The sequence below is a fragment of the Emys orbicularis genome, chromosome 8 (assembly GCF_028017835.1).
Source record: "Emys orbicularis isolate rEmyOrb1 chromosome 8, rEmyOrb1.hap1, whole genome shotgun sequence".
NCBI classification, from domain to species: Eukaryota; Metazoa; Chordata; order Testudines; family Emydidae; genus Emys; species Emys orbicularis.
In genome coordinates this window covers 69,127,796-69,144,014 of record NC_088690.1, presented here as the reverse complement: position 1 = coordinate 69,144,014, position 16,219 = coordinate 69,127,796, and the positions used below count along the sequence as shown (strand labels likewise).

Here is a 16,219-nt window from a genome sequence, read left to right as displayed (position 1 = left end):
CCTTTCCTATGAAAGGAGACTCGAGGAGCTCGGTCTGTTTAGCCTAACCAAAAGAAGGCTGAGGGGGGATATGATTGCTCTCTTTAAATATATCAGAGGGATAAATACCAAGGAGGGAGAGGAATTATTTCAGCTTAGTAGTAATGTGGATACGAGAACGAATGGATATAAACTGGCCGTGGGGAAGTTTAGGCTTGAAATTAGACGAAGGTTTCTAACCGTCAGAGGGGTAAAATTTTGGAACAGCCTTCCGAGGGAAACGGTGGGGGCGAAGGACCTCTCTGGCTTCAAGATTAGGCTTGATAAGTTTATGGAGGGAATGGTTTGATGGGATAATGTGATTTTAGTCAATTAGGCATTAACGGGCCATCGCGGGTAAAATGAGGGTCCGGCTGTAGAATCTTGCCTGTATGCTCGGGGTTCTGCTGATCGCCATATTTGGGGTCGGGAAGGAATTTTCCTCCAGGGTAGATTGGCAGAGGCCCTGGAGGTTTTTCGCCTTCCTCCGCAGCATAGGGCAGGGGTCGCAGGCTGGAAGATTCTGTTGTGGGTGAGTCAGCTTTTGTGGCCTGCATCATGCGGGAGGTCAGACTAGATGACCATATTGGTCCCTTCTGACCTTAAAGTCTATGAGTCTATGAGTCTATGAGTCTTATCCATCCTTGTCTTCATTACACCTCCCCTCACCATTTCTGAATACCCGAGTTCCCCCTCTACGACCACCACCAGATCCTTAACACACACATCCCCTGATTCACCTACCTCCACCTAGCCTTGTCATGAGCTCCAATCCATCAACTTCTAGGACTTCTCTTCCACACTCCCACCCATCCCCAGTTCTCTCATCCCTCTCCTCAGCAGTCAGAAGTCCAATCCTTCCACTAAACCTGATTCCTTTGCCTGTCCCACCACCAAGTCCATCTCATTAACCCCACAACCTTGGCTCACCCCAATGTCCTGCTGCTCCTGTGCCACTGAATGCTCCTGGAGAAAGTCCCCTGGCCACAAAGACTTCTTCCACTTCAACTGTGTTCTCTTCTCCTTCAGTTCTACTGTCTTCCTCGGCAAGCAACACTATTCCTCTCTCACTGACTACCACTCAATTCCTGTTACCTCTTCGCAACCTTCCACTCCCTTCTGAAACCTGCCTCCTTTTCAACTTCCTCAGCCATCTCCAGGAGACTCCCTCTCAGTGAAAACTGACAAGACCTGCTGTGATAAATGAAGTGGGAGTAGCTCCCTTTTATGGACACCCAGCCAGCCAGTTAGCTATTAAATTCCTCTTAGTAGCTGTTCTCTATTTGCTTTACCTGTAAAGGGTTAACAAGCCCACAGGTAAAAGAAAAGGAAGTGGGCACCTGACCAAAAGAGCCAATGGGAAGGGTAGAACTTTTTAAAATTGGGAAATAAACTTTCCCTTTGTCTGTTGTTCTCTCTGGGCTACAGGGACATGGAGCAACAATGCTATACGCAGGAATGCTGTGTAAGGTTTGAACCAGGTATGAAAAATTATCTTCCAGACCTAGAAGGAATTACTGGAAGGCAGGGAATGTTTAGAAGATGTGATTGGGTTTATTTCTGTTTCTTTTTAAGGCTTGTGGACTCCTCTATGCTAACCCCAGATGCTTTTGTTTGCTTGTAACCTTTAAGCTAACCCCCAAGAAAGCTATTTTGGATGCTTAATTTTTGGAATTGCTCTTTTAAAATCTAGCAAAAGCCTAAGTTCCAGATGTAGTTTCTTCCTTTTTGTTTTTAATAAAATTTACCTTTTTTAAGAACAGGATTGGATTTTTTGGTGTCTTAAGAGGTTTGTGCATATGCTGTTTGATTAGCTAGTGGCAACAGCTAATTTCCTTTGTTTTCTTTCTCAGCTTTCCCCCCCCCCCGGGGAAAGGGGGGAGAAGGGCTTGAAGGTACCCCACAGGGAGGAATTCCCAAGTGCTCCTTCCTCGGTCCAAGGGGTTTTTTTGCATTTGGGTGGTGGCAGCATTTACCAAGCCAAGGTCAGAGAAAAGCTGTAACCTTGGGAGTTTAAGAAGACCCCCACCTTCTGCACTCAAAGTGACAGAATGGAGATTCAGCCTTGACACCTGCCATGATCTCCCCGAACTTTTCTCTTTGATTAACCTCACCTCCTTTGCCACCATCACAAACACTATGGTTTCCCATCTGCTGTCCTCTTCTTCCCCTCCATTTGGCCCAGTGATCCCATCCTCTCCTGCCTCCCTCTCCTCCATAGTCACTATCCTTTTACTACTCCCCTCACAATGCAAGCACATCTGTCTGGTTTCAGAATGTATTGTCACTGGCATAAGGATCACCACATCTGCCTGGTTTCTGAACATAACCTCATGGGGTGGGGACTGTACCTTATTTTTTGTTTGAAAAGCACCTAACACTCTGGGGGCATTATCTGAAACAAGTAATAAATAATCATAGTAAGAGTCATAGGAGTTCTGGGGTGAGAATCAGCGCATGGTTCATACACAGTAGTAGTCATCTTGTGAGGTATTTTCCTTAAGTCAAGAAATAAATACAATCCTTACCTTTTCATACCATGCTGACTTCTTGCAATTTACTAGCTCATGCAGTCCATCACCTAGAGTCACTAGATCTTTGGTCAATTTGTCAATTTCTCCAATAATATTGCTAGCACTGTGGCAACACAAGTTAGCATTTGGCAAAGTGTTTTTCTCTTTACAAACATCTTCTGACTTGAATGTATTTGCATCTTCATCAAGGGTATCTAATACAGTTTCCTAAAGGAAAAAATACATGGTAAAAGTTCATTAACTTTATAGCACCAACCGGAAATAATTTGCTTGCCATGTATTTCTCCAATATTTAATTTTAAGAACTTACTGTGAATTGACTGTGGTGATCTCAAACACAGTTACTCCACATATTTAAAAAAACAGTACTATTATTGAACAGAATCTGCTCAGCTTCCTAATAAATACATGTTTTAATGTATTTCTAAATTAGCAAACACCCAAGAGAGAGGAAACTGCCTACTGTAAGCTATACTGCACTGCTGTTATTGAAACCAAACACAATCCATGGAATGTAAGATGGTCACAGCTCAGTGCTCCAGAAGCTCTGAACATGGCCTCCAGAGATCTGAGGAAGGGGTGTTCTCTTTATGACCTCTATGTTCAAATGTCAGGACTAGAGGGAGATTTTTTTATATATTTAAGGATTATTAATATAATTACTGCACTCAAAGTGAGTAGTGATTATTTCAAACTCTGGCCTAAAACAGTTAACCTGTTTTGTCTTAAATCTTACCCATGCAAGTATCAGTTTTGAATTCAGTGCACATTGGCTATCTTAGGCCATGTCTATGTTACAGGGACTATAATAACATAGCTACACTGTCATAGCTATACCAGCATAACTCTATAGTGTAGACACAGCCTACAGCAATGGAAGGGGTTTGTCTGCTGCTGTATGAACCCCACCTCCCAAAGCACTGGTAGTTAGGTCAATGGAAGCATTCTTCTGTCAACCTAGCTGAATCTACACTGGGAGTTAGATTGGCATAGCTACAGCACTTGGGGCTGGGGGGATTTTCCACACCCTTGAGTGCTGTAGCTATTTAAATGTAGACCAGGCCCGAGGATTTGTCCTGCAGCTCGTCAGTAGTAGCAGCAGCAGCAGCAGAATAGCACCTTCTACATAAAGTAACAGGCAAGAGTGAAGTGCTATAGCCCACCAGACCAGAAGTATGAGGTAGACGAGGCTTTCTTCAGACAATTAACAGAAGTTTCCAGATCACAGGCCCTGGTTCTCATGGTGGACTTCAATCACCCTGACATCTACTGGGAGAGCAATACAGCAATGCACAGACAATCCAGGAAGTTTTTGGAAAGTGTTGGGGACAACTTCCTGGTGCAAGTGCTGGAGGAACTAACTAGGGGCCGTGCTCCTCTTGACCTGCTGCTCACAAACAGGGTAGAATTGGTAGGGGAAGTAGAAGTGGGCAGCAACCTGGGTAGCAGTGACCATGAGATGGTCGAGTTCAGGATCCTCACAAAAGGAAGAAAGGAGAGCAGCAGAATACGGACCCTGGACTTCAGAAAAACAGACTTTGACTCCCTCAGGGAACTGATGGTCAGGATCCCCTGGGAGGCTAATATGAGAGGGAAAGGAGTCCAGGAGAACTGGCTGTATTTTAAAGAAGCCTTATTGAGGGTGCAGGAACCAACCATCCTTATGTGCAAAAAGAATAGCAAATATGGCAGGCGACCAACTTGGCTTTACAGAGAAATCTTCGGTGAGCTTAAACACAAAAAGGAAGCTTACAAGAAGTGAAAACTTGGACAGATGACTAGGGAGAAGTATAAAAATATTGCTTGAGCATGCAGGGATACAAGTACTGTAGTGTATCGGGGGTAGCCGTGTTAGTCTGTATCCACAAAAACAACAAGGAGTCCGGTGGCACCTTAAAGACTAACAGATTTATTTGGGCATAAGCTTTAGTGGGTAAAAAACCCACTTCTTCAGATGCATGGAATGAAAATTACAGATGCAGGCATTATTATACTGACACATGAAGAGAAGGGAGTTACCTCACAAGTGGAGAACCAATGTTGACAGGGCCAATACAATCAGGGTGGATGTAGTTCACTCCCAGTAATTGATAAGGAGGTGTCAATTCCAGGAGAGGCAAAGTTGCTTTTGTAGTGAGCCAGCCACTCCCAGTCCCTGTTCAGTCTGTTAGTCTTTAAGGTGCCACCAAAGTACTGTAGTGCAATCTCCATCTTGAAAGTTGAATTTACAAATGCAAAATTATGTACAAAAAACCTGCATTCAAAAATAAAACTGTAAAACTTTAGAGGCTACAAGTCCACTCAGTCCTACTTCTTGGTCAGCCAATCACTCAGACAAACAAGTTTGGTTACAATTTTCAGGAGATAATGCTGCCTGCTTCTTTTTTACAGTATCACCTGAAAGCAAGAACAGGCATTCGCATGCCACTGTTATAGCTGGCATTGCAAGATATTTACATGCCAGATGCGCTAAAGATTCATATGTCCCTTCATGCTTCAACCACCATTCCAAAGGACATGCTTCCATGCTGATGATGAGTTCTACTGGATAATGATCCAAAGCAGTGCGGACTGATGCATGTTCATTTTCATCATCTGAGTCAGATGCCACCAGCAGAAGATTGATTTTCTTTTTTTTTTTGGTGGTTTGGGTTCTGTAGTTTCCACATCAGAGTGTTGCTCTTTTAAGACTTCTGAAAGCATGCTCCACACCTCGTCCCTCCCAGATTTCGGACGGCACTTCAGATTCTTAAACCTTGGGTCGAGTGCAGTAGCTATTTTTAGAAATCTCACATCGGTACCTTTTTTGCGTTTTGTCAAATCTGCTGTGAAAGTGTTCTTAAAACAAATGTGCTGGGTCATCATCGGAGACTGCTATCACATGAAATATATGCAGAGTGCGGGTAAAACAGAGCAGGAGACATACAATTCTCCCCCCAAGGAGTATAGTCACAAAGTTAATTGACGCATTATTTTTTTAACAAGCATCGTCAGCATGGAAGCATGTCCTCTGGAATGGTGGCCAAAGCATGAAGGGGCATATGAATGGTTAGCATATCTGGCATGTAAATACCTTGCAACGCCAGCTACAAAAGTGCCATGCGAATGTCTGTTCTCACTTTCAGGTGACATTGTAAATAAGAAGCAGGCAGCATAATATCCCATCAATGTAAACAACCTTGTTTGTTTTAGTGATTGGCAGAATAAGACGTAGGACTGAGTGGACTTGTAGGCAATAAAGTTTTACACTGTTTTGTTTTTGAGTGCAGATATGTAACCAAAAAAAAATCTGCATTTGTCAGTTACACTTTCACGATAAAGAGATTGCACTTCAGTACGTGTATGAGGTGAACTGAAAAATAGTATTTCTTTTGTTTATCATTTTTACTGCGCATATATTTGTAATAAAAAATAAGTATATAAAGTGAGAACTGTGCACTTTGTATTCTGTGTTGTAATTGAAATCAATATTGAAAATGTAGAAAAACATCCAAAAATACTGAATACATTTCAATTGGTATTCTATTGTTATAAGTATGATTAATCGTGATTAATTATTTTAATTACAATTAATTTTTTTGAGTTAATCGCGTAAGTTAACTGCGATTAATTGACAGCCCTAGTTTGTTGTAAAGAAATCGTTGATAGCGCAGAACTGAAGCAATCTATCACTTTACTCATTTCTTAATTCTATTCCTTCTTTTCCCTTGACATTCTCCCAGTCAGTGTTATCACTCCCAATCTTGGCATTAAAGTCCCCCATTATGAAGAAAACCTCTAGATGGGGTTCATGAAATGTCTGCTTGAAGTTCAGTATAAAACTCGTTTATGGCACTGTCTTCTGCATACGTTGCACCTGCATATGTTGCAGGTGTTTTATAGTCACAGGACCATCTTTCCCCAGTAGTTTAATGCTCCTTATGTGTGAAAACATGAACCTACAGCTTTTCAAAAAGCTGTAAGCTTTTTCTGATAAAATAAAGGCAACTCTGACCAAAAGCACCCCTGTATTCACACCCTTCACACTATTGTAATAATCTTTGTACAATATATGTCTTGTGAGGTATCATTTGAAAACTAATAACTCACTGGTCAATAACAGCATGGTGAAAAGTATGTAGCAACATTACGTGTAAAGTTATGAAATCCCCCTGTATGATGTAATTAGCACATGTTCAAATAAACACAGGCCTGACTCAGCAAAAGTTGTTAAACAGATCTATCCAGGCCGGATTTCCAATTACTCACAGTAGACTCATGCTTAGGGACGCTGGTGTTTTAGGGGTGCCTAAAAATTCAAAGTTTGTTGCTCCTGGGTCCAGCAGGGGGGCGGGGCCGGCTGAGGGGGAGACGGCCCCATGCAGTCCGGCTGAAGCGTTCCTGGCAGCAGGGAAGGCGAAGCAGCCTCCTGTGGCAGGGGAAGAACTCAGAGCAGTCCAACGCAGGGGGCCCTGCTGGGCAAGTGGGTCCTGAGGGAGCCCGGCCTGGGCAGGCCCTGCTCCTGCTCCAGCCTAGCTGATCGTGCCGCTCCTGAAGGGCCATGGCAATCCCTGACTGGCCCCGACCACACTGCCGGTTCAGCCCAGCAGACACAATCATCTCCCAATGGGGCCGGTGAGTCCAGCTGGGGGGCAGAAGGGTGCGGGAGAGTGGGTCTCTAGGGAGGGTTGGGGGGGGGCCACTGGTCAGTGGGGGAGGTCTGTGTGTGTTGGGGTACTGGGCAGTGGGGGGTCTAGACGGGGCACTGGACAGTTGTGGTGGTGGGACTGAGTGGTGGGGTGTCTAAAAGTTAGAAGTGGCGGGGTAACCCCATTGCCTGCGGTGGCTTGGCGCTCCAGGCTGCCACCAGGCAGCAGGAGCGGGACCCCCGGAGCTCTGAGCCCCTGTGGGCGGGGGGAGAGGGGAGTGCGGAGTTGGGGCCCCCGCAGCTGCCCAGCCACCCAGGGGTGCTTAGGGGCTCGCAAGGTGTAAAGCCGGCCCTGGATCTATCAAAAACCAAGGCATGTCTGTTTACCTCAATTTACATATATGTAGTAAACATGGTCCTCAAGGCAGCAGGGAGAGGAGTTGGCAGGAGACCAGGCAAATTTGCATTTCAGCAAATACAGGTGAAAAGAAAAAACACGGAGCCTTCTTCGCCACTAGACTCCATGTCACCTTCTTTACTGTTTGAATAAACTTCGTTTGAGGGGTAGCCCTCAGAAGAATCCACTTCAAAAGTTCACTGAACTATAAAAGAAAGGAGCAGAAAACATAAAGAGCTCTCGCTCTCTCTCTCGTGCACCTTAGAAGACGAAGGAACCAGCCCTCTGACTTTGGGGGGAGATCCTGACCTGAGAACTGGTCAGCCCTTTTGTTGGGAACCTGTGGTAAGGATTTTTACCTTGAACCAATTCTAGCTTCTTAAGTTTTAGCTTCTAGGAATCGTCTTATCTTTATTTTTCTTGTAACCCTTCCTGACTTTAATACCTTATACTTGTACTCACTTAAAATCTCTCTCTTTGTAATTAAATAAACTTGTTTTATTTTTAATCTAAACTAATCCATTGTTGTGTTTAAACTGATCTGTTTGGTAACTCCAGCTAAAGAAGTAAACTGTTGAATATTGGCCCTTTAGAGGAGCAATGGACTATTAATATCTGAACTGCCCAGGAGAGGGTGGGACAGTGCAGAATACACATTTCGGGGAAATTCGGGATTGGTAGTGTGTTGGGATCACTCTGCAGGCAGTTACCAAGAGTGGTGGAAGCCAGAGTGTGACTGTAGAGTTGCTGACAGGCTGATGGGGTCACAGTTGCTGGACCAGGTCTGTGGCTATACACATACACTCAGGAAGTGACCTGCATGCTCTTAGACTGTTAGTGAGCAGCCCAGGTTGGGAACTACAGCAGCAAAGCATTGTGAGGCACCGACGGTTGAGGGGCAGGCGGTGACACAGCCTCTCACTTCGCACGCCGGAATGTGACAAATGCCTTCTCTGTGAACACTGTCTATCTTTTCAGGATAAATGATTTTACAATGCTTTATGGAGAATTCGCTACTTCCAGTCCAATGCAGTTCACAAATACTGAGAATGTCTATGGAAGAGGATGCAGCTCTAGTTTCAAGTTCACCAATTAACATTCTTGCTTTGCAGTGTAGTTGTAGCCATGTCGGTTCATATTGCATTCTCAAATTCCATGTTCCGATGTACATTCATTTTGGTACTGTGCAATCTGTTCATTCCTAGCAAACTTTTCACAACCGCCAAAGTTCCCAAACTGCTGGCATGGACCTTTTTAGGCTGGGCGTCATCTGAACCAGTACAGATGTTGTTTTGATTTTTCCTCATTTTGTCAGTTTCTTGGCTTAAGAGAGTAACCTAGACTCCCAGCCACCTCAAGTTTAGGCAGCCCCTCCTATTAGTTACCCACTGAAGGTGCCCATGAGAAGACTGGAGTAGGACATTGGAATTGTGGCCTGGTCTAATCCCCCACTCCCACTTAAGGTACCATGGGGTTGGCCCTGCCAGTTTTGACCCACCAGCAAGATCTGCTAGGAGGAAATCCACTCAACCTTTAAGGTGCCACCAGACTCAACCTTTGCAAACCCAAAAACTTATCAAGAAGAAAAAACGGAAGCATATCAAGAACATCTGAAAACTGAAGACTACCCTCAGTAGAAAAACAAATGCAGAAAGCTCAGCAAGGAACTAAAAGGAACGCTCCAAAAGACTACAATTGAGAGGCTTCAGAGAAAAGGCTAACAGCTTGAAAAACACTTTCAAAAAAGGAACATAAGAGGATTTTTTCAGGAAGTTAGATTACTTATCAACCAAGTTAACAAGTAAGATATAGTAGATAAAGATCAAAAGAATATTTTCATCAGCTACTGAATGTGAAAAGTCAAATGGATGCAACTTTCCCCTGAGACCATCAACTGCAAAGACAACAACGAAAAACATATAGTGGAAGCAGAAACTGAAGCCACAATCATGTCTCTGAAAAACAACAAGGCACCTGGTCCAGATGGTATACCGCCTGAACTGTTAAAACATGGCGAAAAAGGCACCGTCATGCTCCTTTGCAAACTGTGCAACCTCAATTGGAGGAAGGTTGAAGTACCTGAATGCTGGGAATGCTCAACCAGTGTAGCACTCTTTAAGAAAAGTGACAATTGTGAAACAAGAGTACTGACAAACCAACTGCAGAAAAGCTGCAAACATTTGAAATGAGGTGCCTGTACTGTACCCTAGGTGTGACAAGGCTATATAGACTATGAAATGACATTTACATTAAAATTTTAGAGTTGAAGTTTTCCATGCTTGGTCTCTGTTTGACAGCAAAAATCCTTTCAGGCATTTTTAAGTGCTGAAAGGGTTAAAAAAAAAAAAAAAAAAAAAAAAAAAAAGGTTACTTGTCCTGTTCTTTAAAAAAAGACCCCATTTGTCCTTTGATATTTAACTCAAAAGCGATTGAAATCTGAATTTTCCAAGTTGACATGGAAATAGTCATTAATAACTAATTTTAGTAATGCTGTCCAATAATATCTTACTAATATCTGTATTTTGTAATATCTGCTTTATTACATTTAAAAAGTTATTTTAAAACAATGTTACAAACATGTGAAAATGAAGAGCTGAGATGTGGCAATGGAAAATCCTCTAAGCTGCTAGCTAGCTGCACACTGAAAATGAATGCAGTCAGTATGCATGCACATAGAGGAGTTCACTGCACAGCTATTTTGTTACAGAAATGTAAAAACAGCAGCTGAAGCAGGAGGAAATGAAAAGTTTGAGAGGCTTAATCATTTCACAGCAACAGGTCTCCAGCAAGTCAGCAGCAGAGCCCACTTGGATCTTATGTGCCTTGTGTTTTGCTGTGTGGAGCATGAAGATACTTTGGAGATTAGTACTGCATTCTATGAAGGATGGACGGATTAGAGAGAGGCTTGTGGGTGAGCCCTTCAAACCTGCTATAGGAAGATTAGAAACACCTTGGTAACTGCTGAACCCAATTAGCACCAAACCAGGTTGCTAAGACCCACCAAAGAAACCTGGGCTCATTTTTCCAGGTCTTTTATATTCAAACATAATGATGCTGCTTCAGCCATTAATGTGCTACAGAGTGTGCTCTAGGGCAGTGGTGGGCAAACTGCGGAGCGCGACTCCGAGGGGGAAGAGGAACGTTCAGAAGGCAAGCATCAATGCTAGGCAGCTGGTGCCAGCCCCACACAGCGGGCCCAGCCCCCATGGGGCCAGGGAGGGAGCACCATCTTCACCCCCCTTACTCACCTCAGCGGGTATATATATATATATATATATATATATATATATATGGAGATATACCCATCTCATAGAACTGGAAGGGACCTTGAAAGGTCATCGAGTCCAGCCCCCTGCCTTCACTAGCAGGACCAAGTACTGTCCCTGACAGTTTGTTTGTTTTGCCCCAGATCCCTAAATGGCCCTCTCAAGGACTGAACTCACAACCCTGGGTTTAGCAGGCCAATGCTCAAACCACTGAGTTATCCCTCCCGCCCCCGGTAACCCAGCCTGTGGGTCAGTGTGTCACACTGATTTTCACTCCCAGCAGCCTCCACTCCCAGTGCTGGCTCCACCCCCAGAGACCATCGCACATACCTTCCCCCACCCCGAAAACCTGAGGGAAGAGAGGCAGAGGCCAGGTATTGTCCCTGTCCTACCAATGCAGCCTGGCTGCAAGGTAGAAGCAGTCCACTGCTGAGGAAGCCTTGGCGGTGCAGTCATGGAGGCGGGGCACGGACAGACTCTGTTAAGGATAAGGGAGGGTGCGACTGGAAAAGTTTCACACCAGTGCTCTAGGCTGGCCTATCCATCTCTTGTATTGGAGTCACCAAAGAAATGATTTTTTAGGTAGCCTATAATCTGGCATTCTTAAAAGATGTGCCAAATATGTCCAGCTCTTAGACTCATAGACTCATAGACTTGAAGGTCAGAAGGGACCATTATGGTCATCTAGTCAGACCTCCCGCATGATGCAGGCCACAAAAGCTGACCCACCCACTTTCCCTTAACTCAGCTGTTGAAGTCTCCAGATCGTGATTTAAAGACTTCAAGTCGCAGAGAATCCTCCAGCTTGGGACCCCTGCCCTATGCTGCGGAGGAAGGCGAAAAACCTCCAGGGCCTCTGCCAATCTACCCTGGAGGAAAATTCCTTCCCGACCCCAAATATGGCGATCAGTAGAACCCCGAGCATACAGGCAAGATTCTACAGCCGGACCCTCATTTTACCAGCGATGGCACGTTATTGCCTAATTGACTAAAATCACGTTATCCCATCAAACCATTCCCTCCATAAACTTATCTAGCCTAATCTTAAAGCCAGAGAGGTCTTTCGCCCCCACTGTTTCCCTTGGAAGGCTGTTCCAAAATTTCACCCCTCTGATGGTTAGAAACCTTAGTCTGATTTCAAGCCTAAACTTCCCCACAGCCAGTTTATATCCATTTGTTCTCGTGTCCACATTAGTACTGAGCTGAAATAATTCCTCTCCCTCCCTGGTATTTATCCCTCTGATATATTTAAAGAGAGCAATCATATCCCCCCTCAGCCTTCTTTTGGTTAGGCTAAACAAACCGAGCTCCTCGAGTCTCCTTTCATAGGAAAGGTTTTCCATTCCTCGGATCATCCTAGTGGCCCTTCTCTGTACCCGTTCCAGTTTGAGTTCATCCTTTTTAAACATAGGAGACCAGAACTGCACACAGTACTCCAAATGAGGTCTCACCAGCGCCTTGTATAATGGAAGCAGCACCTCCTTGTCCCTACTAGAAATACCTCGCCTAATGCATCCCAAGACCGCATTCGCTTTTTTCACGGCCATGTCACATTGCCGACTCATAGTCATCCTGCGGTCAACCAGGACTCCGAGGTCCTTCTCCTCCTCCGTTACTTCCAACCGATGCGTCCCCAGCTTATAACTAAAATTCTTGTTAGTCATCCCTAAATGCATCACCTTACACTTCTCACTATTAAATTTCATCCTATTACTAGGTCATCCAAGTCTCCCTGCAGGATATCCCGATCCTTCTCCGAATTGGCAATACCTCCCAACTTTGTGTCATCCGCAAACTTTATCAGCCCACTCCTACATTCGGTTCCGAGGTCAGTAATAAATAGATTAAATAAAATCGGACCCAAAACCGAACCTTGAGGAACCCCACTGGTGACCTCCTTCCAACCTGACAGTTCACCTTTCAGTACTACCCGCTGCAGTCTCCCCTTTAACCAGTTCTTTATCCACCTCTGGATTTTCATATCGATCCCCATCTTTTCCAATTTAACCAATAATTCCTCATGCGGTACCGTATCAAACGCTTTACTAAAATCGAGGTATATTAGATCCACCGCATTTCCTTTATCTAGAAAGTCTGTTACTTTCTCAAAGAAGGAGATCAGGTTGGTTTGGCACGATCTGCCTTTCGTAAACCCATGCTGTAATTTGTCCCAATTGCCATTCACCTCAAGGTCCTTAACTACTTTCTCCTTCAAAATTTTTTCCAAGACCTTGCGTACTACAGATGTTAAACTAACAGGCCTGTAGTTACCCGGGTCACTTTTTTTCCCTTTCTTGAAAATAGGAACCACATTAGCTATTCTCCAGTCCAACGGTACCACCCCTGAGTTTACAGATTCATTAAAAATTATCGCTAAGGGGCTTGCAATTTCTCGCGCCAGTTCCTTCAATATTCTAGGATGAAGATCATCCGGTCCGCCCGATTTAGTCCCTTTTAGCTGTTCAAGTTTGGCTTTCACCTCTGATACGGTAATGTCAACCCCCCCTCCTTTATTCCCCTCTGTCCTGCTGCCTCTATTCCTAAGCCCTTCGTTAGCCTTATTAAAGACTGATGCAAAATATTCATTTAGATATTGTGCCATGCCTAGATTATCCTTAATCTCCACTCCATGTACATTCTTCAGCGGTCCCACTTCCTCTTTCTTTGTTTTCTTCCTATTAATATGGCTGTAAAACCTCTTACTATTGGTTTTAATTCCCCTCGCAAGGTCCAACTCTACACGGCTTTTGGCCTTTCTCACTGCATCTCTACATGCTCTGACCTCAATAAGGTAGGTTACCTTGCTGATCCCTCCCCTCTTCCATTCTTTGTACGCTTTCTGTTTTTTCTTAATTGTCCCTTTGAGATGCTCGGTCATCCAGCTAGGTCTAAATCTCCTGCCTACTAACCATTTTCCCTTTCTTGGGATACAGGCCTCGGACAGCTCATGCAACTTCAACTTGAAATAATCCCAGGCGCCATCTGCCTTCAGATCCCTAAATATGTTAGCCCAATCCACTTCCCTAAGTAGTTGCCTTAATTTATTAAAGTTGGCCTTTTTGAAATCGTAAGCCTTAGTCACAGTTTTAATTCTGTTAATCCTTCCATTTAGTTTGAACTGAATTAGCTCATGGTCACTCGAGCCAAGGTTGTCCCCTACAACCATTTCCTCAACGAGGTCCTCACTACTCACCAGCACCAAATCTAAAATGGCATCCCCCCCCGTCGGTTCACCTACTACTTGATGAAGGAATTCATCTGCTAGCATGTCTAGGAACATCTGAGCCCTATTATTGTTACTAGCATTTGTTCCCCAGTCTATATCTGGGAAGTTGAAGTCCCCCATGATTACACAGTTCTTATTAGTTTTTACTTCCTTAAAAACATTAAATAGTTCTCTGTCCGCTTCCAGGCTAGATCCCGGCGGTCTATAGCACACCCCAAGCACTATCCCAGGGGAGGCTCTAGTAGTTCTTTTACCCAGTGTGATTATTGCCCAGACAGACTCTGTCTTATCCATTCCATCAGTTATTATTTCTTTACAGTTTACCTCATTATTGACATACAATGCCACTCCCCCACCTTTACCTTTGTTCCGGTCATTCCTAAACAGCACATACCCTTCCATACCTGTACTCCAGTCATGACTACCGTTCCACCACGTTTCGGTTATTCCTACGATATCCGGTTTCATATCATGGACCAGGAGCTCCAATTCCTCCATTTTGTTACCTAGGCTTCTTGCATTGGTGTATAAACATCTTACTGTATGCTGTTTATCCTTTCTCCCATTAGTTATGCAATTTGGTACGGACCCCGTACTGTCCATCCTCCCCCTCTTCTTATGTCAAATCCCTTACCCCTACCTATATCTGTGCTTATCTCTTCACCCTCCTTTTCAGTGTTTGAATCTGGCGTGGAGATTAACTGGACATCTCCCAACCGTCTCCCCCAAATTCCTAGTTTAAAGCCCTTTTGATGAGATGAGCCAGCCTCCCTCCCAGAAGTCTATTTCCTTCCCTACTCAGGTGAAGTCCATCCCGTGAGAACAGCTGTCTGTCCCCGAAAGCCTCCCAGTGGCCATACATCCCAAAGCCCTCCTTATAGCACCACTCCCTTAGCCAGCTATTTATCCTCACAATTCTGTCAGCCCTTTGCTGTCCTTCTCTAGGAACAGGCAGAATCCCACTGAAGATAATCTGAGCCTCGACTTCCTTAAGCGTCTTCCCCAGCCTGGCATAATCTCCCTTGATTCTCTCTAGCGAGAACCTAGCCGTGTCATTCGTTCCTACGTGAAGGATGATCAAGGGGTTCTTACCTGCTCCTTTTAGGATCCTTTTCAACCGCAGGTCCACATCCCGTATCTTAGCTCCCGGTAGACAGCACACCCTTCTGTTCTCTGGGTCTCTTCTTCTGGACCACTTAGAATCATAGAAGATTAGGGTTGGACGAGACCTCAGGAGGTCATCTAGTCCAACCCCCTGCTCAAAACAGGACCAACCCCAACTAAATCATCCCAGCCAGGGCTTTGCCAAGCCGGGTCTTAAAAACCTCTAAGGAAGGAGATTCCACCACCTCCACCACATTGGATATTAGGAAAAACTTTTTCACTAGGAGGGTGGTGAAGCACTGGAATGGGTTACCTAAGGAGGTGGTGGAATCTCCTTCCTTAGAGGTTTTTAAGGTCAGGCTTGACAAAGCCCTTGCTGGGATGATTTAGTTGGGGATTAGGTCCTGCTTTGAGCAGGGGGTTGGACTAGATGTCCCTTCCAACCCTGATATTCTATGACTCTCCCTAGGTAATCCATTCCAGTGCTTCACCACCCTCCCAGTGAAATAGTGTTTCCTAATATCCAACCTAAACCTCCCCCACTGCAACTTGAGACCACTGCTCCTTGTTCTGTCATCTGCCACCACTGAGAACAGCCGAGCTCCATCCTCTTTGGAACCCCCCTTCAGGTAGTTGAAGGCTGCTATCAAATCCCACCTCACTCTTCTCTTCTGCAGACTAAACAAGCCCAGTTCCCTCAGCCTCTCCTTGTAAATCATGTGCCCCAATCCCCTGATCATTTTCGTTGCCCTCCGCTAGACTCTCTCCAATTGGTCCACATCCTTTCTGTAGTGGGAGGCCCAAAGCTGGACGCAATTCTTGTTACTAACATACCTGTAGAAACCCTTCTTGTTACCCTTCACATCTCTTGCTTACTGCAACTCCAGTTGTGTTTTGGCCTTCCTGATTACACCCCTTTCTGTATTGTTGTAGGTAATGATGCCCGTTCTAGTGCTTCTTCATTACTTATTTTATCAGTCCCTTTTACTCTGAATATTCTACGCAGACACTTACATTGAAAGCTGTTAAGTTTGTGCTGGTTTGACT

The 16,219-nt window shown here is 44.6% G+C and overlaps 1 protein-coding gene across 1 annotated transcript in view; it reads right to left on the bottom strand.

Moving 5' to 3' along the window:
* The window catches only part of TEDC1 (tubulin epsilon and delta complex 1), a 221,172-nt gene that overhangs the window by 53,699 nt on the left and 151,254 nt on the right, over nucleotides 1-16,219 (bottom strand). The window contains exon 8 of the mRNA XM_065409430.1: nucleotides 2,547-2,759. Coding sequence (XP_065265502.1) covers nucleotides 2,547-2,759 — 213 coding nt within the window. The remainder of the gene's footprint in view (nucleotides 1-2,546; nucleotides 2,760-16,219) is intronic.